A 27,724-nucleotide genomic window follows, 5' to 3' on the forward strand; every position below is an offset into this window, starting at 1 on the left:
ACTTCAATTTCAAAAAACACTCACGCGTTTCGCGTGAGAACTTGAGAAGACCGACTTTTCTTCAAATAAGATCTTTTATGAATAAATTGATTCACTTTTTTTGAAACATTTGTATAGCAATAATTGATCTGTTTACAATCGAATCGAATCATTCTAAAACGAATCAATTAATTTTTGATTGATTCGGTTTTTGTGAAATTATTGTATAGGAATTGATCTCTTTTCAAGCGAAGTGAATCGAATCGAATCGAATCGAATCAAATCATTCACAACGGATTGGCGATTGAACAAATTGATTGATTTCTAGATGAATCATTCGCAAATGAATTGAATTTTTTAGTGAATCATTCGCGAACAAATTGATTCGTATAAGTGACTCGTACGCGAATGAATCGATTCATTTACTCAATTTTTGGTGAATCATTCGCGAACGAATTGATTCGTATGAGTGACTCGTTCATGAACGAATCGATTCATTTACTCGATTTTTGATGAATCATCCGCGAACGAATCGATTCGTATAAGTAAATCGTTCGCGAACGAATTGATTCGTATAAGTGACTCATTCGCGAACGAATCGATTCATTTACTCAATTTATAGTGAATCATTCACGAACGAATTGAATAATTTTCGGTGAATCATTCGCAAACGAATCGATTCATTTATTCAATTTTTGGCGAATCATTCGCGAACAAATTGATTTGTATAAGTGACTCGTTCGCGAATGAATCGATTCATTTACTCAATTTTTGGTGAATCATTCGCGAACCAATTGATTCGTATGAGTGACTCGTTCATGAACGAATCGATTCATTTACTCAACTTTTGGTGAATCATTCACGAACAAATTGAATCATTTTTTGTGATTCATTCGCGAACGAATTGATTTGTATAAGTGACTTCTTCGTGAACGAATTGGTTCATAAATTAAAGAATTGATGGATTTGTTGGCGAATGGTTCTTTCAAAAAATTGATCAATTCGTTCATGAATGATACTGACTTTCTTATTCATTTAAAATTTTTAATTACGAATAGTCAATTTTTGAAAAAAATTGAGGGCCTACAAAAAAAAGACAGAGAAACAAAATAAAATAAAACTCACCCCCTTGCTGAGCGATTATTTTTTTCAAATTTTCTACATTTGAATTTTTTCAATGTTTTAATCATAAAATGACAATAAGTAAGTATTTTTGAAAAAAAAAACAAAATGAAAATGAAACAAATTGTGAGACATGAGATTTCCTACTCGCGAAATGTGATTTTGTTTTTGAGTCGAACGAAAATTTGAAAGCTCGCAAGGGAACTTCTCGAGATTTCCACTTCCAATTTCAATCCGACCGCGATTTTTGGGAAAGACATGGTCTGAAACCCTCACAACCAAAATTTCAGCAGCCCAAATTTATTTTTCCTCGCCTGTTTGGCGAATTCAATTTTCCATTTTCGGAGATTTATGCTTTTTAAAAAAAAATATTGCTCGGGTAGGTATTTTGCGCTGGAGGCTCCAGAATTACTGAAAAATTGGGAATCCGAGATTTTGATTACCTGTGGGGGCTGTGGGGATTTTGGACCTCCGCTCAATTTATCAAAATCTGAGTAAAATCGAAGAAATTCCTATTTTTTGGTGAATCTGCGAAAAAGCAACATTTTCAGATCAGAGGTTTTCTTCAAGAAAAGACTGATGATATCAAGACTCCAATATCAAAAATTTCAAAAATAAAAATTTTCAAGAAACTTTTTTTTTGACAGCTTTGAAGAAGGTAGAGGCGAGAATGGAAGGCTAAAAAAGCTATACCAGCAAGTTCTTCACATATCACAATTCAATCTAGTGGGTGAATGATCAATACACCTACCTTCAACCACCTCTCGCTACTGCCTTTTCAACAGTCTGCTCAAAAAAGATCTCATTTTTGGCCCATAAAATTTTTTCTATAAAATTCAAGTTTTGGTTTGAGGTTTGCACTCTTGTAAAAAAGTATGAAACTTCACCTCCATCAATTTGCATTTTTTTACACCTTTTACTTCCTATTCAATTCGCACATTTTGGGTCTTTTTTCGCTATTTTTAAAATTCAATATTTTCTACTGCCTTCCCCTCTTCGTCCCCACTTTTATAGATTTTCTGCCCTTTCTACGCGTTCTCGTATTATTACAAACTCCGGAAGAAGAACGCTTATTACGCAGTTTTTTCTTTCGTTTTAATTCCTTACACGGCTGTTTACGACTATAGCACGCGTATTTTCAAGGTAAAATGTTGCGAACCGATTTATTAATTTATTGTTTTTCACTTTATTTAGATTTTTTCCCCTTATAATAGAGTATGTACACATAATTGTTTTCCATTTCGCGATATTTTTTTTCTTCATTTCACGCCATAATTACGTCAAGTGTTTGACTACCATACACAACATACAATATGACACAGGCAGGCAGGCAGGCAAGCAGGCAAGTAGACAGAGAGAGAAAGAAAGACAATGAATAAATCACGCGTACGACGACGTATAGGTACAGGTATAAGGAACACAAGGTATACTCGAGTAGGTACTTACACTATTTCAAGTACATATGTATTTATATCAGATATTGTTTTTTTTGAAAAATATTTTCGACACCACGTGGACGAAGGGTTATCTACGTTTAGCTAATTCGAATTTAAAACAGCTGCTCGACGCTTGATTAAGAGTTTAAATACATATAATTATACGAATGCCAAGTACAGTACACCCTGAAATGTCTGCCACTGGTTGAGGAACCGGTCTCGCAGTACATTATTGGCGGTTTTCGTTATGTCTGAGAGATTTTAAAAGTTCAAAAAAGGTCAAAGTTTGATACGGGTTCGGGGTTCAGTTCGCGTGTGTTCGCGGCAGACTTCTCAGTTCTCGTGAGTGTGCGATAATTATTACGAGTAGACATTTTAATGTTTTAATGTAGCCACCTTCGCAGTCCCGCTTTGCTTCCTCCTCCTCCTCCTCTTCTTCCTCCTGCTCGATGCATTATGTGCCAATGTTCATTTGGTACATGCATTCTACATACCTCGTATTCGTATGCAGTTGTCTCTTGTCTAACTTTATAGGATTCCAGGAGATCATAAGTTATACCTGTGTTATCGCCTCGTGTCACTTGGAAGCTAAATTATGGCACTTTTTAGGCGGTATTTTATACACATGCGCGGCTAAAGAAAAAGGTACATAATACCTATACGATAAGACTAGGCAATACAATGACATATGCATTACAATGTATTACTGACACCCCCCCCCTCCCCCACGGGTACATAGATTAGGTAACGATGACGACAGCAAGATGAGCTAAATTCTACACATACCGAATACCGAACCACAAAAGGAAACTGCGTACGTAGAGATAGATGTAAATGAGGGGAGAGGAGGGGAGCTTAATGAGCACGTAAATGAGCCATGAGCATACATGCAGCATGAGTGACGATGAGGAAAAATAAGATACAAGAGGATAAGGCGAGTCAAAGCAGAGAGGGAAAAATTACCAGCAGTCAATGAACTCGAAAAGACGTGATGAAAATTTCACTCCTTCAACGTGATTTTTAACCTACCTTCGAGGTCACGAAATTCTCAAAAAAAAAATTTGCTTACAAATTTTTCGCATCGTGTGGGTACTTTAAAAAATCCAGACTTGATAACGACATCGAAATGAATTCAACTTTGGTAAAATGCCAAGCTCGACGATGTGTAGGTACAATGTATATTCAAAAAATTAAAATGTAGAAGTCATACTTTTTTTTTAAAATAACGGAACGGTTAGTCGGTTACATTGAAAACAATTTCGACGCATCATTAATTTTCGAAACCGATTCAGTGGTTCCCAATTGGTCGCAAATTCCAAGCGAAACATCGTGAAAAAAACTTCCAATGAAAATTATCGTTATATTATGGACTAATAAAATTACGTACGTCTCTCAAATTTTTAGATGTCCTATTTTGGGATGACATGACACAGGAACACTGAACAGGATACTAAAGTATAAATGGGTACAAGTTTCATCGAGACAATTGTAAGAAGAGCAGGGTCCTGATGGATTTTCAATCCAGATATGTGGTTGATCGAAAGGAAGCACAACTACACATCTTTAAAATTTTTTTTTACACATTTTCGAGTAATTTTAGTACATTATCATTATTGGGTTTTAGTCGTTTTCAGCGATTTTAATGTTTCTTTGATTATTTTTCCATTACTTAACATTTTTTAAATGCATTTTTCTTCAATTTTACCAAAATGTTTCACTTTTTGGAAATTTTCAACGATTTTACTCGATATTTCTGGCCAATTTCACTAAAATTTAATCAATAATCATTTATTTAGTAATTTTCAGCGATTTTAATTCTTATTTGGGTGCTTTTACATCATTTTACCGCATTTTTTACGCATCTTACAAGGGAACCACTTGAGATGTCACACTCCGATTTGAAAGGGACCGCGATTTTTGGAAATAGCATAGTCTAAAACCCCAAAAACCAAATTTTCAGCTGCCCGAGTTCATTTTTCAATTTTTGGCGAATTTTTAAAAATTCAAAATTGACTGTTTTTGGCGATTTCTGTTTTTTTTAAAGTACGTACTTGATCAGTAAAAATGGTCAAAATAAGTCCCAAAACTAATATTAATTACCCAAACCCAAATTTTACCATTTCCAGCCATTCTGGAGCCTCCGGCGCGATTTTTGAATTTCTCCAGAATTTTGAATTTGCTCCAGAAGGCGTGAATATGAAGTTGGGCAGCTAAAAATCGAGTTGTATATTACACTCAACCTATTTGACGAGTTTACCCACATTTGAGCCGATTTTGAGAGTGACTTCTCAAGAGTGGTTTTTTGAGGTGTCACTCTCGCTCCAAAACGGCTGGAAATGGTAGAATTTGCGCTCCGGGGGTCAGTTCTTGAAGAGATACAGCTATTCGCACTGATTTCAAAAATTTCCTCAAAAACGGTTATCTTTTGATTTTTTAATTTTGAAAAAAGGTGGTCAAAAAACTACTCTTGAGGTGTCACTCCCAAAATCGGCTCAAATGTAGATAAACTCGTTAAACAGGTCGCGTATAATACACAACTCCATTTTTAGCTGCCCAACTTCATATTCACGCCTTCTGGAGCAAATTCAAAATTCTGGAGAAATAGAAAAATCGCGCTGGAGGCTTCAAAATGGCTGGAAATGGTAAAATTTGGATTTGGGTAATTAACATTAGTTTTGGGACTTATTTTGACCATCTTTACTGATCAAGTACGTACCTTTAAAAAATAAGCATAAATCGCCAAAAACAGTCAATTTTGAATTTTCAAAAATTCGCCAAAAATCGAAAAATGAACTTGGGCAGCTGAAAATTTGGTTTTAGGGGTTTTAGACCATGCTGTTTCCAAAAATCGCAGTCCCGTTCAAATCGGAGTGTGATACCTCAAGAGGTTAGGAACTTTTCATGCCATGGATTTTTATTCTTTACATGTAATTCTGGGAAACAAACGGCAGACTCAGCAGCAAAGCAGTCACTAAGGATTTCACCTTTACCAGACACTCCAATCCCTGTAACAGGATGTCGAAATTCTCAAGCCTTGACCACGTCAGATCTCTCTGAACACCCTGTATAGCGAATGAGATTACTTCATTAATCAAGGAAAAGGAAATGTAAACATACCTACAAACTGAAAAAGCTCGATTTTATAGCTTTTGACCCTGACATAATTGCTGAAAACTTTTTTTTTTTGCAGTATGTTTGATTATTATTTATAGATAGAAACTGGCTTGAAATCTCTGAACCAGTTTTGAAAATCGCCTGATATAAGCGGCATCCAAAAACCTATATTTATGCTTGATAAGTAAAGCGGAACAAAAATTTCTATCAAAATAATTTTTTTTCCAGTGGCTAAAATCCGGTTACCAATCATCGATTCCAAAAGTTCAGTTAAATTAATAATCTCCCGCAAACAACAATCTTTAAAATTCACTAAAAGAAACACGTTTTTACTCGCTATGCTCTTTGTACTGGTTGCACAAAAATGATAGAATAATATGCGCTTGATGTGATAATTTGGAAATTATGCAAATTTTTCCATTTGAATCAAAATTACTCGCCCTATTCTTCACCAAGTTAATTAGGAGGTAACCGAGTAATTTGGCAAGACAACTGCACAATTTCACTACATAGTACATACACAATTGAACCAATTTTCTCATTCTCTCGGTGCATTAAAATTGAGTTATTCTGATCGTTCAAAAATGAATCTGATCGATTTATCGTTAGATCATTTTCTCAATTCCAACCCTTTATTTAAAGCTCACTCTACCACTAACTTTCAAAGCAATAATTATTCATAAGCTACAACGAAAATAAAACCTAACCAAAACAAAACGATCTCCCAACGTAAAACTTTACCCACCCCTGGCTTGTTTAATTTCTGGGTTAATTTCACGTGCGAATTTAATAACGACACCGTCGACCGTCGTCGTCGCGTCGTTTAAATTTTCTGGCAACTTCTTCTTCGCCATTAAATTCCAATCCGTCCAGACTAATTAAAATGATCGCGTTAAACGGGCCCCGCAAGAGGTGAGCGCGTTAAAATTCGACTCATTCAATACAAGACTTACGAATAGGCTCGACACCAACGTAAAGTTCCGTTTTAATTCGATTTTTCCAGCGTTTTAGATTCGAATGAATGCCTTAATAAATTATCAACGCTTCGTGATACGACTTTTTTCTCCCTTTTTTTTTTTTTTTTTTAGGAGATATTCTTTTCAAAATACAAATGTATCTAATCTACAACTACGACCACGTAGAAAGAAAATTTTTTCAACTGAGTAGTTCAAGGCGATCCTGTCTAAAGGTCTGCTGTATGTATGTAGTATAGTCTCATTTTCTTTTTTAGATTTTTTTTTGTTTTTTTTTATTTTTTGGTAGTAGAATTTTAATCAATAAAAAATACTTGGCCTATAAACCATCTCGTACTCTCATTTTTGCTACCCAATTAAATACTTCCTTTTTAACGAGATGACGATGCATACCTAGTTACCTACTCGTACAACAATATGTGACGTGGAATAAGAAAAAATGAGGTTGGGCTTAAATTGATTTTGAGTTATTGATGGTTCTGGGTATTTTCGAGAGTGAAAAAAAAAAACGATTGAGAGTGATTTCAGACTCTTAGGAGACTTGCATTGCCCTTAAAAATTAATTTGAAGAAAATACGTAGTATAATACACGTCGCTAGTCAACCAATTTTTGAATGAAGGACTGAGGTTAAGATAACATGGTCGAAATGACTTCCAAGATACGTCATTCAAACCAGCAAGGATGCAGAATTTTTCCCTCCAAGTTTCATGAAGGTACGAGGTACATATACAATACATACATATACAATGCTATCCCGAAAAATGAGAAAAATTCTCGCAAAAAACATTCAAACTTTAAGCTGGATTTTCTCGAAAAGTCACTTGGCCCTCTTAACCTCATTTTCTTAATCTACATCCATACTTATGCGATTACTACATTATTATGAAGCATCTGAATCGCGAGGGCAATTACGTAGCACGATGTATGTATGTAGGTCTAGGTAGCTAGGCTAGGTACATAGCCACGTACAAACAAACATTGCTTTTCAGACTTTTATTCATTATAACGATCCATTCATAAAACTGAACAAAACCTTCTTACACAATTCAAATCATTCATGAATCATGAATTTTGATACTCGCCAACTCACTCAATTCTGGATTGTTTTTTCTTATTTTTTCTTTTTTTCGAAATTAACAATTTCAAGTCGAGTACCTACTTATTTTTCATTGCGAAAGTTTTCGAAGAAAAGAACTAAATATGAAAATCACTTTTTCGACATACACTCGAGCTTAAAGTAACATCAAGTTTATTGAAATTGAAACGGGAAGATTGGAGCCCAAAATTCCTAATCGATAGATTTTTATTAAACCTAGTATTATATCAATGAGCAACAACTAACGAATGAAAATTGTTATGTCTTTCAAATGGCAAATCATTCAAAAAGTGTACCTACCTATCAGTTAGGTCTGAAGCTTGAATATGCGGGACTTGAATGGAAAAATTGTTTCGTAATTTTCGCGAGCAATATAAGCACTCCAAATTTTGAGAGAATATCTACTCGTAGTAAGTATAAAGCATTCAATAAAACGTTTTTTTGGGCAACACTTTTTGAGTGAATATTTCTGGGAACCACTAAAAAGATGAATCAAAGATCAATTTTCGAGAACGAAAAAAAAAGTAAATTAAAACACAAGTAAGTACCTACTCGTACATTATTCAAACAATTTATCGATTTTTAGTTTGTCAAAAAGTTATCGATTCAATGACGAGTAAAGTATATCAAAGATTTAGAAAATTGTAGCGGAGAGGAGGGGAAGGGGGGATTCAGTCACCTGATTTCAAAAATTCTTCTCTCAGAACATTTCACTGAAATGAACACGAAATATCAGAACGAACATTAAAATAAACTCCAGCACAATAAGGATAAGATTATCAAAAAAAAAACATAGATTTGGGTATTCAGAGTAAGTATACATATTCTAAGCTCATTTCAGAACTACCCAAATTTCTCTGCATCAAAATTTTAAAGCTTTTTTGAATGAGAAGGAGGGGAAAGGCGAAGGAAAATGCTCCAAGAATTCAAAAGAGGCGGAGTGAGCTTCAATCATACGACCCTTTCTTTCGCCCCATTTCTGTCACACATCTCTCCCCATCTTCTCATTTTTTCAATTTTTTGAAAAAAAAAATGTCAAAAAAATTTAAATTGTAGAAAATATTTTAAAAAAATCTGTGGTTTTGAGTTGGAAACATTTTCAGTTTGTGGCGAGTATCATAGCAACCTTTTTAACAGTGTATTTTTTGAACATACATACGAGTGTTTACTAAAAGTGGTTTTTTAAAAAAAGAGAAACGTGTATTTTGTTCAAATGATTATAATGTATAGCTGTCCACTTTTGGTTTCAGAAATGCCCAAACAATGCTGAACTGTCCGTTAGAATATTGCCTGCAGCTCAATCTTTTCAAGAATTAAAAACATGATTTTCTCATCTGCCATTTTTTAGAACAAAAAACATCCACTAAAAGTAAAATGGATCGATTTACGACTTCTTTCGCGTGAAATTTGACTAAACGTAGCAAAAAAGTAATGCAAAAAACCACCCTGAAAAACGTGTTGAAAATTTAAAAATTTTCTCCCAATATTTGTCCAACTTTGTTTGCTCAAACTCCAGAAAAAAGTCAAAAATTCGAAACATCTGAGGTTATAAATTTTGAAAAAATATCTTCTATAAAATGAAACGGTACAAAAATTTCTATCTCCACCCCCTCCCTCCCACTCCAAAAAATATGGTCATTCGTGTTCATTTTAACCATCTTTCGAAAATTGTGTGAAAAGTGACATTTTTTTAAGAAAGATTTTTTTCTTTTTCTGGGTCAATGACTTCTTCACCATAATTATTTAGCTCTTGAAAAAGCTCAAAGAACACAGATCAGTACGACTCACGTCCTCCAACCTGACCATTCGCGTTCATTTTTACCATATTTTGAGAATTTTTCTTCAAATTATGAGAGAGAATTTTTTTTACGCAAGATTTCAATCGATATTTTATGACAACAGTACGATGGTTTTCATCGAATCGACTTTGTTCCGGCGATTTTCTCTCTTCCATAACTTACTGTAACTTTTTTTATTTTCATTTTCGTATGGCTCAAAAAAAAAGTGAATGGAAAATCTGCTAAAAATGAGATTACTTATCGAGCAAAAATGTCATCCAAGGACCTCCTTTTATATTTTACTTGAAAAATTATTTTTCTCAATTAAGTAGGTATTTTTAGAATTAGAAAAAAAAAAATGATACAAGAATGAAATTTCAAATTCCACCAACCCCCCTCCCCACCCTTCCCTATTCAAAAAGGAAAATTTTTTACCAAATTCATGGGGTGGTTGCAAAATATTAAAATATGACCAGTAAAAAATTTTGAAAAACATTATTTTAGGTTTTGAAATATGGGAGGGAGGAATTGACTGAAAAATTTCAACTTTTGACATATTTTTTTAGGTCATTTTAGGACAACTTTGTATCGAGCTTCCAAACATTTTTAAAGTTCGAAATTTTTTCATTCCAATTCTGCGTTAAGCTCCAACATAAATATTGCTTTAAGAAGCGTGGAAGATGTAGGTACAACATTTGAAAAAAAAATTTACAGGCCCAGAAAACCGTCGAAATTCAATAAATTGCGATAGAATGCCACATATTTCGGACAAATTGATCCAGGACTTCTACTTTCTCGATGCCATATATCATAAAAAGTTACCATTTGTTACCAGGGTCGCTCAAAATTGCAAAATAGTACATTAACATACACATTCATTATTGAAATTGGTCACAAAAATCAATCGCATCATCAACGAATCGATACCACCACCACCATTGAAGTTTTTGAAATAAGAACTCACCACTAGCAACGTCGAAGTCATCGAAATCCCACTCTATTAACCGACTTTCCAAATTAGGCCAACATCAATCTCGTATATTGTACACGATACACAGGCTACAGCTGTAAAATAAAAAATAAAAATAGGGAAAAAATCACAATAAAATACACAAGACGCAGGAAGCTTTAAAGCTACCATAACTCGTAAAGTTTTATTATAGGTACACTATACGGTATTCATATTACGTATTCGTCGTTCGATTTCGCACATAAAAAAAAAAACTTGGTACGATAGGCATATCAAACCAACGTTCGCCATTTCAATTCAAACAAACGTCTCAGCAGCATTAGCATCGACAGCAGTAATAATAATACCTACATAGGAAAGAAAAACCAACACCATACACGCGATCTCATAATACACATTACAGTCTACACACACACACACACACTTTATACGCTCTCAGAATCTAATTAATTTATCAATTTCATATCCGTACGTTCCAATATGGAACGGAATCGTCGAACTGTTTTTATCGTTTTTATGCTCCATTTTCAGCGCCTCCGTTGTTTTCCTAATCAAACCGGTTAGGTAATTTTTGTCCAGCGAAGTGGTCGCAGCTTCCTCGCCGGCTAGATCGCCTCTGCGTCCGGTATCTTTATAAATTCTCAAATTTTCAATACAAAAACGTTTCCAATTCGGAGACGGTTGCCTGAGCACGAATCTGATCTCGGTTACGTTACTCCACGGCTCTTGATCCGGTGACGTGGGACAGAATTTAAAATACGATCTGGATCCGGTTTCGAAATGAGGATAAGGCATCAATTGATGATGATCGATCATCGTCCTCCATCCTCGCGAATTTTCCAGCTTCATCAGAACCGTCACATAAGCGGTGTAGTAATTTTGGAATTTTATTTCAGCCACAGAAACAACGCTGTCTTTGAAGAGTACATCTATGGCTAGACATTTGGGCTCGTTTTCAGGCGGTGTGTACAAGCGGAAAGGGTAAGGGCCTTTTTTCTCGAATTCCAAAGTTCTTCGACCATCTTCTAGGCATGATTCGCATTCGCTCGCGTTGCCCCCTTCTGAAGCGTTCAGGCCCGATTTGTAGAATTCGTTTAGGTTTAATTTCATTTTCTCGTCGATGGCCAAAAATGGCGATCCGCAGATCCAATGCACGACCGGATCTGGTTGAGGTTTTGACATTATTGCGAAAATTCCTGCGAAAAATCATACGAGATGTAGGTTTTTTTGTTACTCGGGCTTCTAGCTTGAAGCCATTTTCAAATGATATAGTGCACTTGTGAGTTGTGATTGTGATCTAAGGTCAATTACGATATTGAGCTTAAGCTAAATTCATTTCGTCTACGTGAAAAAAAGCTCTAGCAGGGTGAAATAGAAAAGGCCGAATTTCTGATGAAACGAGAGACGAATACAGGTGAGAGATGAAAAAAATACCATCAATCGCAGTCAAGTAATATCCTCAATTCCTCATTTTATACATTCACAAATTGAGAAAATCACAAAAAAGCAAGTAGGTAAGTAGCTATGTTCGAGTAAGTATAGCCTAATATTGTCCTTGAATTATTCAGAAAAAAATACGTACAGGAAAATGTAAAATAAATTGGATTTGCATTTTGAAAAAATAAAAATTATGGAATTTAAATTTAATGCATAAAATTTTACGCTCGTGTTGAATTTATGAATTTTTTCACCTCCGATGACGTAATTTGAGACGTTTTTATCACTCTTAAATTGATTACTATGATTTGAAAAAATTATGTACAAGCCTCAATATTACATTTTTATTAATGAACAAAATATGAAATTGAAAGCCTCCTTATTTGAAATTCAAACAGTCTTTTCCAAAAAAAAACTTTTGAATTATCAAAAAAATTGAAAAAATTTTTCAAACACGTCACTATTTTTTTGAGGGAGAGGAAACAACATTTTATACGTCTATTTCTCGTTTTTTCAATGCTATAGAATATTTCAAGGGGGTTTTTGAGGGGGGATAGAGGGGGAGTAAGGTTTTGAAAATCAATTTACCTACCGTATCCATTTGTCGTTTTTCAATTTTTAAAACGTTTTAAATCATACTTTTCCAGCGTATTTGTTTTTCAAAAATTTGTGCAAATCAATTTGAAAAATTTGTGCTAAAATTTAAATTTCTAAAAAGTTGCCAAATTGAAGATTTCGCTATAAAATCATTTCAAACATTCTGCAAGGGGCGGATATAAACTTGAAAATTCGAAGTCTGATATTGGAAAAAAAAATCAGGACAAAAGCACGAATTGCAGAATAATAGGACTTTTCAACTCAAATTCAGACACAATAGAAACAGTAACTTCAATGCCTGCAATGGGCAATTTTTCATCCTTACTCCTTAGAATTATGTATTTCACTCTAGAAATGTAACCCAAGAAATTATAAAGAGATCAAAATTAGAAAAAAAAAAAACATAATTTTCAGGATTTTGAAAAAGTTTCTACATTAAAACTTGCACGATTTCGGATTTCTGCAGAATTCTTGGGACTTTCAATAAGATATTTTTCACCCATAACCCCCTTTCCCCACTCACCAAAAATTACAGTAGGTATTGCAAATACATTTGAGAGTGGGGGAGTTTTGTTATAGTTTTTGTTTCAGGACATGGAAAAAAATTCCGCTGAAAAGTAATAAGTATAACAATTTTTTTCGTCGAGTATTTTGTAAAATTTTCCAATAACCATACATCAGTCGATCAAAATTTAATTTTGAGTAATTTTTAATAGATTTTCAAAAAATTCATTTTTTAAAATAATTTTTAAGAACACACTTTGCATTTTAAAAATTAAAATAACCATTTTTGGAGTAAAACATGACCAAAAATTTAGAAAAAGACGTTGTTGTCGGAAAAAAAGTAATAAGGTTACTTAATTTGAAAATAAACATTTTTCGTTGTCGTTTTTTTTTCAGTTTTTTCAAAAATATTTTAAAATTTTTTTTCGTTTATGTAAACATTTTTACAATACTATTTTTGCAGAAGAAAAAACGCATTTGAAAATGACAAAGTACTTCTGAGTCGAATATTTGAAAATATTTTGGCACTCCTTTGACCAATTTTGATATTTGGGAAAATTTAAAAGAACAAAATTGAAATTAAAATTTACTATTTGATAATAAAATTAATTCGGTTCAAAATTTTTCGTATACTGAAAAAAATGAATTTTATAAAAATTGAAAAACTGAAAAACTGAAAATAAACAAAACTCAAAGTCCTAGAAAAAATTTGTTTGACTGCGAAAGGAAAAACTGATCATTCCTATACTCTTGCAATTATAAACACCCTAAAAAAAATTAAAAATTTGGAAATCGTCATTTTTTTCAGTGCATTGGACTATTTTTTCGTACATTTTTTTCCTTTAATTTTTTGTATGTACTTTTCACATTAGTTTAAGGACATCCTTCACTCAATAATAACCGACTCAAATTTGTTTCCTTTTTTTTTTTTTTTTTTTTTAATAAAAAAGTGCTCTTTATTACATATTATTATTTTATTTTTTCACTAGTTTTCATAAAAATTGAGATAATAATTGTATTTTTCAATATTTGGACCATCAATTAGGATAATCAGTGCTTTTGAGGGTAACACTAATTCGATTATAAACATTGTTAAGGAATTTCTCAATTTATATAAGTATTCGATATTTTGTCACAGCATTAACACATAGGTACAGACTAGAGAACTACATATATGTATTTCAATACATTTAACGCTGGCATACCTCAACAATTTTTCCCAAAATTTTTTTTGACAATTTTCAAAATTTACATAGGTAATTAATTACTTGGTAGGTACCTATAAAAAATTTTTGTTCTTATAAAATATGTTTTTTTCATAAATTTTAAAAACGCTTCTATAATATTTGATATAATTTTTTTATATAACAGAACAACGAAAACCTGGATGTAATTTTAGGTTTCTTCATTTTTCAGATTTATAGCATCTTTAGGTTTTACCAAGGGGTAATTTTGCTCAAACTAACAATTTGGACATTAAAAATTGCTCGTACTTAATCTAATAGATACGCTATTTTCAATTTTTTTCACCGCAGAATTTTTTTTTTGAATTTTTCAAATAGATATTATTTCCGCAATACACGTTCTTATTAAATTAATACAGTATTTTGAAAAAAATATTTTCATTTTTCACTCTTTAAATTTCATAATGATTTTTCTATTCAATTTTCATATTTAAAAAAAAAAAAATTAAAATTCACACAATTTGTGAATTTTTAAAAATTACTTATATCTCATCACAACCGAATTTTCATTAATCTTTCCATCATTATTCATTATAAAAAATAGTTCTCGTCCTCACTTCCCTCAAAAAATACCTAAACCACGAAAAAAAAATACAAAACCAACCTAGAAAATTTTTAATCCACTAAAAATACACAATTTCTTACGTATTTCACTTCGAAACATCAAATTACCGTCCAGCCGTATCTAAAAAACTCGATATACGCGTAAATTTCGCTCGAAACCCCGTTTAAAATACCATTCCGTGTCGAAAAAATTACCAAAAAAAAAATTCGATCAAACAAAATTGCATCCTTGGTGGGGATCGAACCCACGACCTTTGGATTAGAAGTCCAACGCGCTATCCTCTGCGCCACAAGGACCTGATAGAATTCGGTCGTAATTCGCTATCACGTCAGTTCAACTTCTCGCCACAGCTTCGTTGGCAAGTACAAGTTTCCAACGTGGGTTCGCTTGTTGCATAACCTAGTGCCGTAAATATCGATAAGCATAGCATGCTACGCGTACACCTCGTCACCTCCGCCCAACCACCCAACCCGAACCTAACGTACAAACGTAGTGTACTGTACAGTGTACATGTACAATTGTATGTACATTGTACCCTATGCCTAATTACTATCAACACGTTATCAAATCTGAATGATTTTTTTTTTCGTTTTGAATTTTCGTATGTAGTATTCATTCGTTGCTGCGAAAATTAATTTTAAAAGTACTGACCTATATTTCGTTAATTTTACTTATACGTTGGCTGGCGGTTGGCCTAAAACCACATTGTGTATAGAAAAATATCGACACGAATATTTTTTAGTCGTAAACATACTATTTACACAGCGTTAACACTCGTACATATCCCCATTCCATAAGTAGGTACTCGTCTATATTATACGTAGGTGTGTGTTTGTAGGCTCGACTGGGTGGTATGGTATTATTCCACACATATTTTCATTTGTTTTTCACCTCATCTGTTATCCATTGTACGTGATGTATACGCATGTATATTCGCCTGATTCTCGTAAATATGTGTTGGAAAAAAATGAAAAACGGAGAGAAAAATTGCAAAAAACAGAACGACCTATATTTACACCATACGTAGGCAATAGGCATTGATACATTATTGTCGCAGGTGTAAAATTTCAAATATGTAGTACTATGCATAAGTATGTACATTAGAAAGATATGAAGGTAGTACTAGTAAGTTGACAGAAACATGGGACTGGAGAAAACGAGAATCAGAAGGGAGCACAAGTGAGGGCATACACATAGACTAACATACGTACATAGGTACATGAACTGTCGTACGACCAGATGCGATAAAATAAACCGTTAATTTTATCCGATTATTACAATCTCGTGCGATATATACGAGTATAATATGTAAGTTAAGTATGTACCTATGTATGTACTGCACATGCAGAAAGTACAGGTACATACATAATGTATAAGTAAATAGGTACTTAGTCGGGTACTCGATTCTTTCGGTTAATTAATCATTTTATGCGAGATGATAAATGGTCGTTGCAAACGTGCGGAATTTCAGTCAAGGGCGTTCGTAATAAATTAGGTACATGCTATACACATATACAGTACACCATACATTGCAGCTATTCTGTATACTCATATGTATTATCGATAAAGTAGTATAATCAATTGTACATATTAGGGTAAGTGAAATATGTGCACCAGCATAAAATGCATATGTATACTAAATTATATGCATAGGTGCCCGAATGACTGCATAGTAACTCTTCCCTGCTACCTACTCCTCGTGTCGTCGTATCGTTTTTGACACCTACGACAACGGAATAGGTTATCATATCAGTATTCATGTAATTCAGTGGTGTGAAAGTTACCCACTCTTTACATAGAGTCACAGAAGGGCAAAAAAGTTGAGAAGTTTGATTGCGTACTAAAAAAAAAAATAGAACAGAATGTTAACACTTTCGTTGAAAAAAAAAAAAAATTAAACGGATTTAGGAGTGGAAAATAAGAGCTAATTACACAGTAAGAAGTCTTCGAACACGCTGAAATTTTTTTTCAAAAATTGTCAATGAGTATGAAGTATAACGGGTCCCCACCGTCAACAAAAAAAAAAAAAACAAAAACAAAAAAAACGAGAACAAAATATACCAGGTATACTCGTAGAATATGTTAAAAGAAAATAAGAAGTGTCGTGGGGGGGGGGACAATCGATACTGAAATTTTTCCAACTTTTTTCGCCAGATTTATTCAACTTTTTACGCCCCCCCTCCAACAGTGTTTTTCATGCTAATTAGCCAGATTTAGTTCGAACAAATTTTGGAAGGGGAAGCTGGAAACAAAAATGTTAAATACATAATTAATCCAAAATCACGAATTCACAATTTTTTCGTGTTTTTTTTAGCCCTTTGGCCTTGATAATTCGAAAAGTAGAATAACTGATGCAAAAAGTTGATTTTCATGGCTTTAATATTTGGGTCATTCCACGTCAATTGGACCAAGAAGTGGTAGGGGGAGGGGGTGGTTCGGCGATTTTTTTGAAACTTTTCCTGTGGAAAGACCTTCCGAAGGGATGACCAATGGCGTAAATCGCAGCCCTCTAGCCCATTTTTAAAGGTAGCCAGGGGTTGTCAAAGTTTTCAGTGAACTTGAAATATCATCCAGTTCAGCAGTGGATCACTCGATAACCGCGGTAACTACCAAAATGGAACATTTTCCCATAGTTAGGGGTTTTGAAAGGCTTTTAGGTGATATCATATGAATCAAAGTTGCCATTTTTTTTTCGTACAAAAAATTAGCTCGAAAAGTTTCGAAACGTAGTTTTCATATTGTTCCAACTCTCAAAAATTCTGGAAAAAATATATTATGGACAACATTTTATGCTCAACAACATATTAAAAAACTGGGATGGTACCATGTCGTAAAGTTGATTTTAAAAAATTTAATGTTTGCGAAAAAATGCAATTTTTGGATTTAAAACATGAAAAAAAGTTTTGATAAGTGAAGGTGACCCATTTGACCCCTATTTTTACGTATCTGTTGAAAAAGCTGAAAACCCCCTTTCACTCGATGAAATGAACTCCTCACAAAAAAATCAAAATTCGAAAATATTCAAAAAATGAACAAATTTTTATTTTCTTGTTGTGAGTATAATTTTCATCAACTTTTTCATGAAATACGTCAGAAAGAGGTTAAAAGAAGACAACTGAATAAATTTAAACTTTTTTTGATGTTTGAAATAGAAAATTGAATTTTTTCGAATTTTGATTTTCTTGCGAGGAGTTCATTTCATCGAGTGAAAGGGTTTTTTCAACTTTTACAACAGATACGTAAAAATAGGTGTCAAATGAGTCAACTTCACCTATCGAAATTTTTTTTTCATGTTTTAAATCACAAAATCGCATTTTTTCGCAAACTTTGAATTTTTTTAAATCAACTTTGCAACATGATACCATCCCAATTTTTTAATACATATGTTGTTCAGCATAAAAAGTTGTCCATAATATTTTTTTTTCAGAATTTTTGAGAGTTGGAACGATATGAAAGCTACGTTTCGAAACTTTTTGCGGCATTTTTTTGAACGAAAAAAAGTGCCAACACTGATTTTTATGATATCACCAAAAAGCTTTTCAAAACCCCTAACTATGGTAAAATGTTCCATTTTGGTAGGTATCGCGGTTATCGAGTATTCCACTCCTGAAATGGATGATATTTTAGGTTCACTGAAAACTTTGACACCCCCTGGCTGCCTTTAAAAATGGGCTAGAGGGCTACGATTTACGCCATTGGTGATCCTTTCAAAATTTCTTTCCACAGGGAAAAAGTCAAAAAAACCGCCCACCCCCCCCCCTACCACTTCTTGGTCCAATTGACGTGGAATGACCCATTTATATGTAAATTTCAACAATAGTTTTTAGGAAATCATATTAGTATTTTAAAAAATAAAAAACAAAGGTCCGAACGAAGCAAGCTTATTCATAATTTTTCAAAAGTAAAACAACATCATTTTTGAAGTGAGTAGTCAATTTTTCAACCCTCCAACTTTGGTCTGAGGAAGAGAAAAGGAAAGTGATCTGGACCGAGCGAAACGATCGCGAAAGCTGTGAAAAATTGATAATTCGAAACGTTGGCATTTTCAGTTCTCATGAAATTATATTATTATTTTCAAAAATATCAATGAGACTCGAGCGAGGAGAGGGCAAAAGTTCTCGAAAATTCACAATTCTTCATTTTTTTCCAGGACATAATTTTTATCTCTTTTCAAAAACAACCAATTTAGTCAAAAATTAAAAATTATTGTTTCCGAATTTTTTTTTGGGGGGGGGGGGGAATAGGGCATTTTTTGATACCCTATTTCACCAGAAGTTGGGACTTTCTCTGACAGTTTGAGTTGTGACTGGAATGCATTGAAGAAACATTTTTTATTTTGGAGAAATTCCACGTAAAACAACATTCGAGGAGTAAAAACCCATGGATTTCGGTAATTTTTTGATTTTCCCTGCTTACGAGTACACTATTTCTTCTCAAGTTTTCCAAAGTCCAACTTCTTCCAGCTCACCCAATTTTCCTCAAAAATTAACAACTTTTTGCCTGAGGAAGGGGAGGGGGGGTTGGTACACCTCACGATTGGCATGCCTCTGCAAAAATTATAGGTAAACGTTCAAATTATTAGAAAGGGTTTCAAAACTTACATCATTTTCTAATCGATCATACATATCTTTTGATTATTATCATGTTTATCTCATTTAGAAAAAATAAAAAAAATAGAACGAATTAAAAATTAATCGACAATTAAATAGGAAATTGGAATATATAATTGAGTTTTCATTTAGATTATTCAGATGAATATAATTATTCACTTCCTCAAAACTATAACTACATACATTTACTTGATTATAAAAATATAATTAATTATTTCACTGATTCGGTTCAAATATTTTTATAATGATACAGATTGATTTGATTATAAAATTTATTCATTTAGTACCTAATCGAATTATTGTACGCATTATTTTGAAAAATTACAAAAAACCGCATAAAAATAACACGACTTGACTATAAAATGTACAAAAGTATTGAAAATTTTGGGGGAAAAATCACTCAAAAAGTTGCAAAGTCTTCAAAACACAATAAAATACGACGAATTTTTTTTTTTTTAATGATACAAATGTAAGTATAAGTAAAGTATTCGCAGACCGTAAAAATTTTCAGAATAAATAATCTCGAAAAATTTAAATTTTTTTAATTTTTGAAAGAAATCGCAGAAACTTTTTTTAAAATTTGAATTTGTATTGAACGAATTGAATAGCTCTGAAATGCACTCTTTTCAAGATTACATATTTCGCTAAATTTTCCATAAAAAGTGATTTTTGGACTTGGTTTTTTATTTTAAAAATAGCAGATTTTAGGGTGGGAAAAGGAATAATTAATACATATTTTTTAAAAAAAGAAGTGAATTGGGGAAATTTGATTAGCTGAATTAACATATGGCAATTAGAAAAAACTTTTAATCATGATGAGAAATATTTGCAAAAATATTGCAATTCTCTTTAACCAATTATCATCGACTTGGGGTTCATTATAAAAATTTCAAAATTGATGTTGAGCCTCAAAAATGAAACTAAAAAAGATCTGAAAATTAATTTAAATTTATACCATTTTGATTGAAAATATCTAAGATCGAGGTAAGTACATAAAAGTGTAAAAATCCTTCATTTCGAGGCCAACCTTTTCTCTATCTCTCCCTCCTTCCCTCCTTCCCACCCCCTCCCCCCTACAACAACGCTGTCTTGCCCTGCTACAATTTTTTGTTTAAATAAACTTTAATCAGAAATACATAAATTTGGAAATATTCAACATTCTTGTAAAATTTTAACCAATTTTATATCTTCTTTAATAATAATTTTGGTCATTTTTGAAAATAACATTTTCGGAGCTATTTTCAAGATTTTTAGGACACCATTTTTACGATCAACAATTATTTCTTTCACGTTTTCAACAACCTTCGGCTGATTTCGGAATCTGTTCGAACGTTTAAATCGAATTTTGAAACATTTCTGTCTATTTCAAAGTAAACACGTTTTCTGAAAAACTGAGGGAGGGGGAGACAGACGCGACGTCATTTCGAAAAATGATATTATTCTGAAATGGCAAATAATTGAGCCATTACTCAATCATTCCTAAGTACAAACACGAATTCAAAAAAAAAAAAAAAAAAAAGGATATGGGGAATAAAAACTTTCAAGAAATGAAAAAAAAATGTTTTTTTGACCAATTTGAAAATTCCACGAATTTTCACAATTTCGGCTCAATTTTGAGTATTTTTGAATCAAATGGTATAAAATTCGATACCCTATGTATTAATAAACGCCCACAGTAAGTCACTCTGTTCAACAAAATTTTTTCAAATTTTTTATCCATGTAAGTTTCTAACCACTAACATAGATTTTGAATTAATTTTCTCAACTTTTATCTAATTTTTGAATTAATTTTTGGAAAAAAAATATGAAAAAATGCAATCAATTCTGCTTTAACCTGTGTCAGGAAATCGGCAGATGGCTAAAAATTCCACAACCTGTAAACAACCCATAAAAATGTTGATAATGATAGGTAACAGTCGATATTAACAACTGAACGATGATTGGGTATGAATAAGCCTACATGATGATAATTCGTTCAGAAAATACCCTAAAATGGATAATTTTGCAACAAGTGCATTATTCTAATCCTTTTCCCATCCTTCTCAGCGACGCTTGTTTTACATTATACTCATCCCTTACAGCAAACACAAATCACTACCTAAGTATTACGTACTTCAATATTCTATCGAACACCACCATGCAATAACAAATCTGCTACGAGTATACACGAATCAGCATCGGTATCGCTTATTGCATCGTTCAAATATACGATATTATAGCAATATAAACGCACATAGCATTTTAGGTCGATTCGGTCGGGGGGACGGACGCGTTCCCGTATAAAACCCCATCCGGAGCCCGTTAACGGTTTCCGAATGCGAGCTCGCGCCAACGCCAAATTCGATGCGAGAGAGACAGAGAGACAGAGACAGAGAAAGTACCCCATACATAGAGAGAAAACCCAGTCAAGTCCCCGGATTTTCTAACCTTTCTCCAGTCACGAAACAAGATTGAAAGCAATCGGCTTGAAATTTGTGCGTCGGTCGTGTCTCGCGAACGAGCTTTTTTCCTCTCGCATTTCCACCAGCCCGGCCGGTCGTCTCAACGCCATCGCCACCCCCGAGGACAACCATCCCCCTCACCGTCGCGCTCCGCGTGGACCACCGTTCGTGTGCTATCCGTTGTTCTTCGGGTCTCACTGCTCATGGATCCGACAATACGTAAATTCAATTACGAAGCGTTAATTCGTCATGTGAAACAGTATCCGGCTGTGTTCGATTCCAAACACGAAATGCACAAGAATCGAGCCTACGTTAACGAGCTTTGGCGACAGATCGCCGAAGGCTTACATAGCACAGGTATTGAAAAAGCGTTCATTTTCACCAATACGTATACCTATATTTATCTATAGCTATCTGTAACGTACCTTTTTATAGATTCATACTCCTGTATATAATAATCTTTTAGAGGCCTCTTTTTTTTTTTTTGCAACCAACCGCATTGCTGATGCCATCAGCTTAAAATCTTTTCTACACGTGGGAGGAAAAATTCGCACTATATGCATAATAAATACAGTAAGTTTTCAGCCAGATTTTTTTACCCCATTTTCATTTCTACCCCCCCCCCCCCGACGTTACACCATCAGCACTACAACGTACCACGCAGATTAGACGAATACGTATACTCTTCGTATTACACCCACGTATATACTTACCTCATATCAACGCCAAAGCTAATCTTCACCATCGTATAATTTCCCCCATCCGAGCTTTTATAGATAATCAAAGAGCACATCAGAAACACAGTCGAAAAGCATAAAACTTTGATCGTACCGTACTCGTTGCTTCGGTTTCCCCATAATTATCATTTTTTTTTGTTTTTTACCTTGATTTAATTTTTTTTTTACGCTATTGTAAATCTGCCGGCAAAGCGTTTCGTCGTTATGTACTACATTTCCTTATTAATTCGCCGAGTAACGCGTTTTGTTGATTATTTTCCTATAATATAAAGCGACTGCGGTGGCGGCAGCGGCGGCTGCGACGATTAAAAAAAAGTTTAGCAACAATGAAAATGTACCGTATATGCTGGGCGAGTTTATGAGTAGATGTAGTACCCACGACCACGTTTAAAAATTGCCATCTAATTTTATTACGCGACGAAATTAATTAAAATGCCGTATTTAATTATACGCGCGTGTGTGTACTCAGTACTGTATGTATACTGCAACGATCTCGCCTCGTCTCGTCTCGCCTTGTGTCGGCATATAATACACTATTTTGAATGTACGCGCAGGCTTGTCGGTCTAATTATACGAAATATACCTACAGGATGTTCGTAAAAATGCGAAGCTTGTATATCTATCTATTTTCAAGAGTTGAAATGATACATTGAAAAAAAAGAAGACTAGCTAAAATAATTCTCTACTAAAATCCAGAAAGCTAAATTTGTGCTTTTTTCGTGCCCCCCCCCTCCAAAATCTCTATTCAATAATTTTTATTTACCCCTTCCCCTCAACCTTAATGCTAAAAAAAATAAATTTGATCCATCGTCGTCCTGCAAGATATATGAAAAATTTGAAAAAAAAAAATATTTTTTACGTTTTTATCCACATTCAAGTTTTTAGATTAATGGGCTCGGTTTAATTGTTTTTGACTCCCCCCCCCCCCGAGCTAAAAAAAAGAGATTTACTTCTTCTCCTCCTCCCCCTGCAATAAATGTAAAAAATTTGAAAAAATACATTTTTACATTTTTATTTGCATTCAGGTTTTTGGATTAAAAACTCTGTTTAATAGTTTTTACCCCCCCCCCCTCCCTCAATGCCATCATTGATAGTAAAAAAGTAAAATCTGCTCCCTTCCTGAAAAAAAAATTCAACAACATTTTCAAATTTCCACCAAAAACCATTATTCAGAACCCCTTGCCCCACCTTGAGAAAAAATGAATTGACCCTCTCAAAAAAATTGTAAAAAATCTAATTGCTCAGTTTTCACGTTTTAGTATTTGGATTTGGTTTATTTTCACGAGAAAAGCACGATTTAATGGTTCTGTTCTTTCACCTCCTGGATGATGAACAAAGTGAAACTGGGGCCTCATTTATTTCTACAAAAATGATCAAATATGTAGGGTCACGGGTGGTTAATTGTCAAAAAAAAAGTTTTTTGAAGTTTCTGAAACCATTTATGAATATTTTTTTGCGGTTTTGGGCTCATTTGAAAGCTTGATTCTTTGCGCATGTTTTCTTTTTTTAAAATTGAATTTTGGTTCATGTGATGAATAGTTAATGGTGGATTTAGTGAGATACTTTTTTGTGACAACTAACAACCACCCCTGTTGTAAGTTGTCAAACACGCATTCACTATTGATTTAAAAAAAACTTACAATTCAATTTTCGAAAATTTTCAAAAAGATAACATGTGAGAAGGACTAAACTTTTAGATAAACCCAAAAACTTGAAAAAATATCCATAAACGACTTAAAAATTGACTGGTCCTTCTTTGAATTTTTTTTTGCGTAGGTAAATCGATCAATGCAACTTTTTATTCGTTTTATAGAATGAAAGGCAGAAAAAAAGTGATTCAATAATGCAATAGATAATTTTCTAAAAATATTTTCCCACTTTGATGCATATTTTGGTAAACTATCTCATTGACAACTAACAATATTCCCTTTTTTGACAACTAACAACTTCTCGTTTTTCATCTTTGTACCAAAAAATTTTATTCATTTCGAATTTTTTTGTAATTGAACATGTGATTACTGAATCCGTGATTAAATTTCCTTTAAATTGATGTATAATTTATTTACTTTTGACATATTTTTGATGTTTAAAAACGAAAAGTTCCAATTTAACATGTGTAACTTCACACCTGTAAAATCACTTTTTTCAAAACTGTATCCCCAAATAAAAAGCTATGTAGCCAATTTTGCATGTTGGAACATTAGTAGGTATAGCATGAAGGTATTATGAAGGTTTCGTGGAGATAGCGTTCATGTATCCTTTTAAAAACGCAATTTGACAACTAACAATTATTGACAACTAACCACCCGTGACCCTACTTATTTCAATTGATAAATTACACTGTATTTTTTTAAAATTCAAATAAAAAGTATTTAATGGTTCGTTTTCAGAAGTAGGTTTTGATTGAAATTTTACCAAATTCTGGAAACGATAGATCAAATTTTTGAGATTGAAACGAGTTTTTTTTCTCATTTTTTTTTCAACCTAAAAACTTCCATTTTTGCCAACTCGGCTCAGTCTCTTTCCAACACTTTGTTTTTCACCTCAAAAGTGCATTGTCTCGGATTTATAGATCCTTTTGCGTCAAGAGAAGAGAAAAAACGTGCCATTTTCTACATGAAGTTGACATTTTTTCTTCCTGAACATAAAAGTTTTGAAAAAGCTAAAATCCTTCATTTCCGACAAAGTTCTTTTTGTGATAGGTCGTAGTCATAAGGATAACATTCAAAATTTTTCAAATGTACATAGGTATTTTAGAAATCTGTTTCAAATTTTTTCTCACAATTTTTTTTTTGTGCGAGGAAACCAAATTAGCAGTCCAAACTCGAGGATTGGTCTTATACATAAATGAAAAATACAAAACCTCAAGTGTAAATACTCCTTACTGCATGATAAAAATTTGACCCATCACGGAAGGGGGGTGGCAATCCATAAAAATTAAAAAGAGGAACATACTAGTTTTATGGATGCACCCATGCCTCTTCAATGAAAAATTTCAAAAATTCGAATTTCTCAAAATTGATTTGAGAAAACAAATTTAACAAGGGGAGGTATCTCAATTTCTAGGAAATTTTTGAGATCGGACGTACAAAAGTGGAAAGAGTGTCTAAAAAGACACCAACAGGCCAAATTTTATTTTCAAGTTTTCTTTTTGGCTAATTTGCAAGAAATCAAATTTGGACTATCTTTCACGAAAAAGTCAGAATTTGATGAAATTGAGGTAAATAACTGAAATTTGGTTTAAATCCATTTTTTGATTCCTAATTTGAATTCAGAAAAAAAATTTCAAAATGCAATTCAGTCAATTAACTAAAGTTCAAAATTTTCTTTCAAGCAAAAAAAATTGAAAACTGCTTTTCGTCTTTCAAAACATGAAAAATGTTCAAATTTCACAAACTTTAGACCCTCACAGCACCAGGAAGGAGAGAGGAAATGGTTAGAAATCGATAAAAAATTTTTACGTTTTTTTTTTCTATACGTTTTGATGAGGTTCTGAGGTCATTTGACCATCAGTTTTAAATTTAAAAAAAAATTGGAAACTAAATTAAATTTTGTTTTTAAAAACTCGAATATGGAAAATGACCATGAACCCAGCTAATGCTGACGAAAAACTATTCAGGAGACTTCAGCAAATTTTTGGATTCTCAGTTCGGAAATAATTGTCACCAAAAAGGTCAAAATTAAATATTAATTTCTTAAATCAAAGGACACAAAAAAATAAATAAACAGAAATTGCTTCGGTCCATTCAAATCATCATTGCAATATCTAAATGAAAAACCCCATCCACCTTCTCCTCCTCCAAAAAAACGTATTTAAAAGAATCAGATCTAGTCGATATGAAAATCGAAATTTACCAAAGTGGATTTTGTTCATTCCCTCTTCTCTCTCTAAGATTGAAGCAGAAGTAAGTTTTTGGACTTCTTGGAATAGGTATAAACTAGAACATCACAACATCTCAGAATAGGTTATAATCTTTTGGATTGTTTGAAATATAAATTAGGTAGAACTACTTATCAAAAATTCATCAACTTTCGAAAAGATGAATTTCGCTCATTTTTGATACCACTCAATTCAAAATTAATCCCCCCTGCCCCTCCATGCCAAAAAAACACTTTCAAGTTTTAATTAAAAATCAAAACTAAAGATTTTCACATTCATATTCAATTTCGTTAAAGTGTCCGGTATATTTTTGTTACTTTTTCTACGTTCGTTGATTTTTTCACCACATAGAAGAAAAAGGAGAAGAAGGGGAAAAATTGAAGAAAAATAGACAACTGTTAAACGACCAGTCATTTCCTTACATAGTGCACGCGATAATCACGCTTCGTAAATGAAGAAGATAACTACCTACCTAATGAAAAAAAAAAAACAACAAAAATTAAACTTCGTCACCCTACCATAAATTTCCAAACAACGCCTTACGGAGGTCACACTTCTTCCTGTTTGGATTCGTAATTTTGATGATTACGAAAAAATATATTAAAATAAAACTTCACGTAATATAGGTTTAATGAAAAACAAAAGGAAAATATTATCGCGTTAATTATTTTGTTAATTTAATCTTCGAACATCGGCCTTGGATTTGAAATAAAAATATCGACGATAGTGGCAATTATAAATATTATAAAATTATACTACACGACCTAGGTATGTACGATGCCAAAATATCGTATGTATAAGTCAAGTTTTGTTTGATTTTTTTTCTCGTAGAAATTCTCAAGTGCATTTTTCGATTTTTGGTGAACTTTTGAAAATTAAAATTATAAACCAAAAATGAGAAAAAAAATCAAAATTTTACCAAATTGATCTAGAAAGTTGAAATTTGGGATATGCCCTATTATTTTCAACCTAACAAATCGATTGCTGGAAACGGTTTCAAACCGTTTTGAGCAGTTCTGCAGCCACCAGCAGATTTTTGAAAATAACAAAATTTCATCAAATGCAGCATGGGAAGCCGAAATCCATTCTGTAAACTGATTTCAAAATGATATAAAGTCGAATGCAGGTAGATTTCAAGTCGTTTTGAAGCTTTGAAGCCTCCGGTGACTTTTTGGAAATTTTTGGAGCCTCCAGTAGGTATAGATTTTTCAATGCTCGAAATTTCCATAAAATTTTACC

General features: G+C 33.1%; 1 protein-coding gene and 1 non-coding gene across 2 annotated transcripts in view; both read right to left on the reverse strand.

Moving 5' to 3' along the window:
- Positions 1-27,724, reverse strand: part of LOC135848744 (uncharacterized) — a 182,261-nt gene that overhangs the window by 152,426 nt on the left and 2,111 nt on the right. The window contains exon 2 of the mRNA XM_065368723.1: positions 10,465-11,666. Within this exon, the coding sequence (XP_065224795.1) occupies positions 10,906-11,652 (747 nt within the window). The 5' untranslated portion in view covers positions 11,653-11,666 and the 3' untranslated portion in view covers positions 10,465-10,905. The remainder of the gene's footprint in view (positions 1-10,464; positions 11,667-27,724) is intronic.
- TRNAR-UCU (transfer RNA arginine (anticodon UCU)) lies at positions 15,041-15,113 on the reverse strand. Its single transcript has one exon. It is a non-coding gene; the product is annotated as a tRNA-Arg (tRNA).

The sequence above is a fragment of the Planococcus citri genome, chromosome 5, assembly GCF_950023065.1.
Source record: "Planococcus citri chromosome 5, ihPlaCitr1.1, whole genome shotgun sequence".
Taxonomy (NCBI): Eukaryota; Metazoa; Arthropoda; class Insecta; order Hemiptera; family Pseudococcidae; genus Planococcus; species Planococcus citri.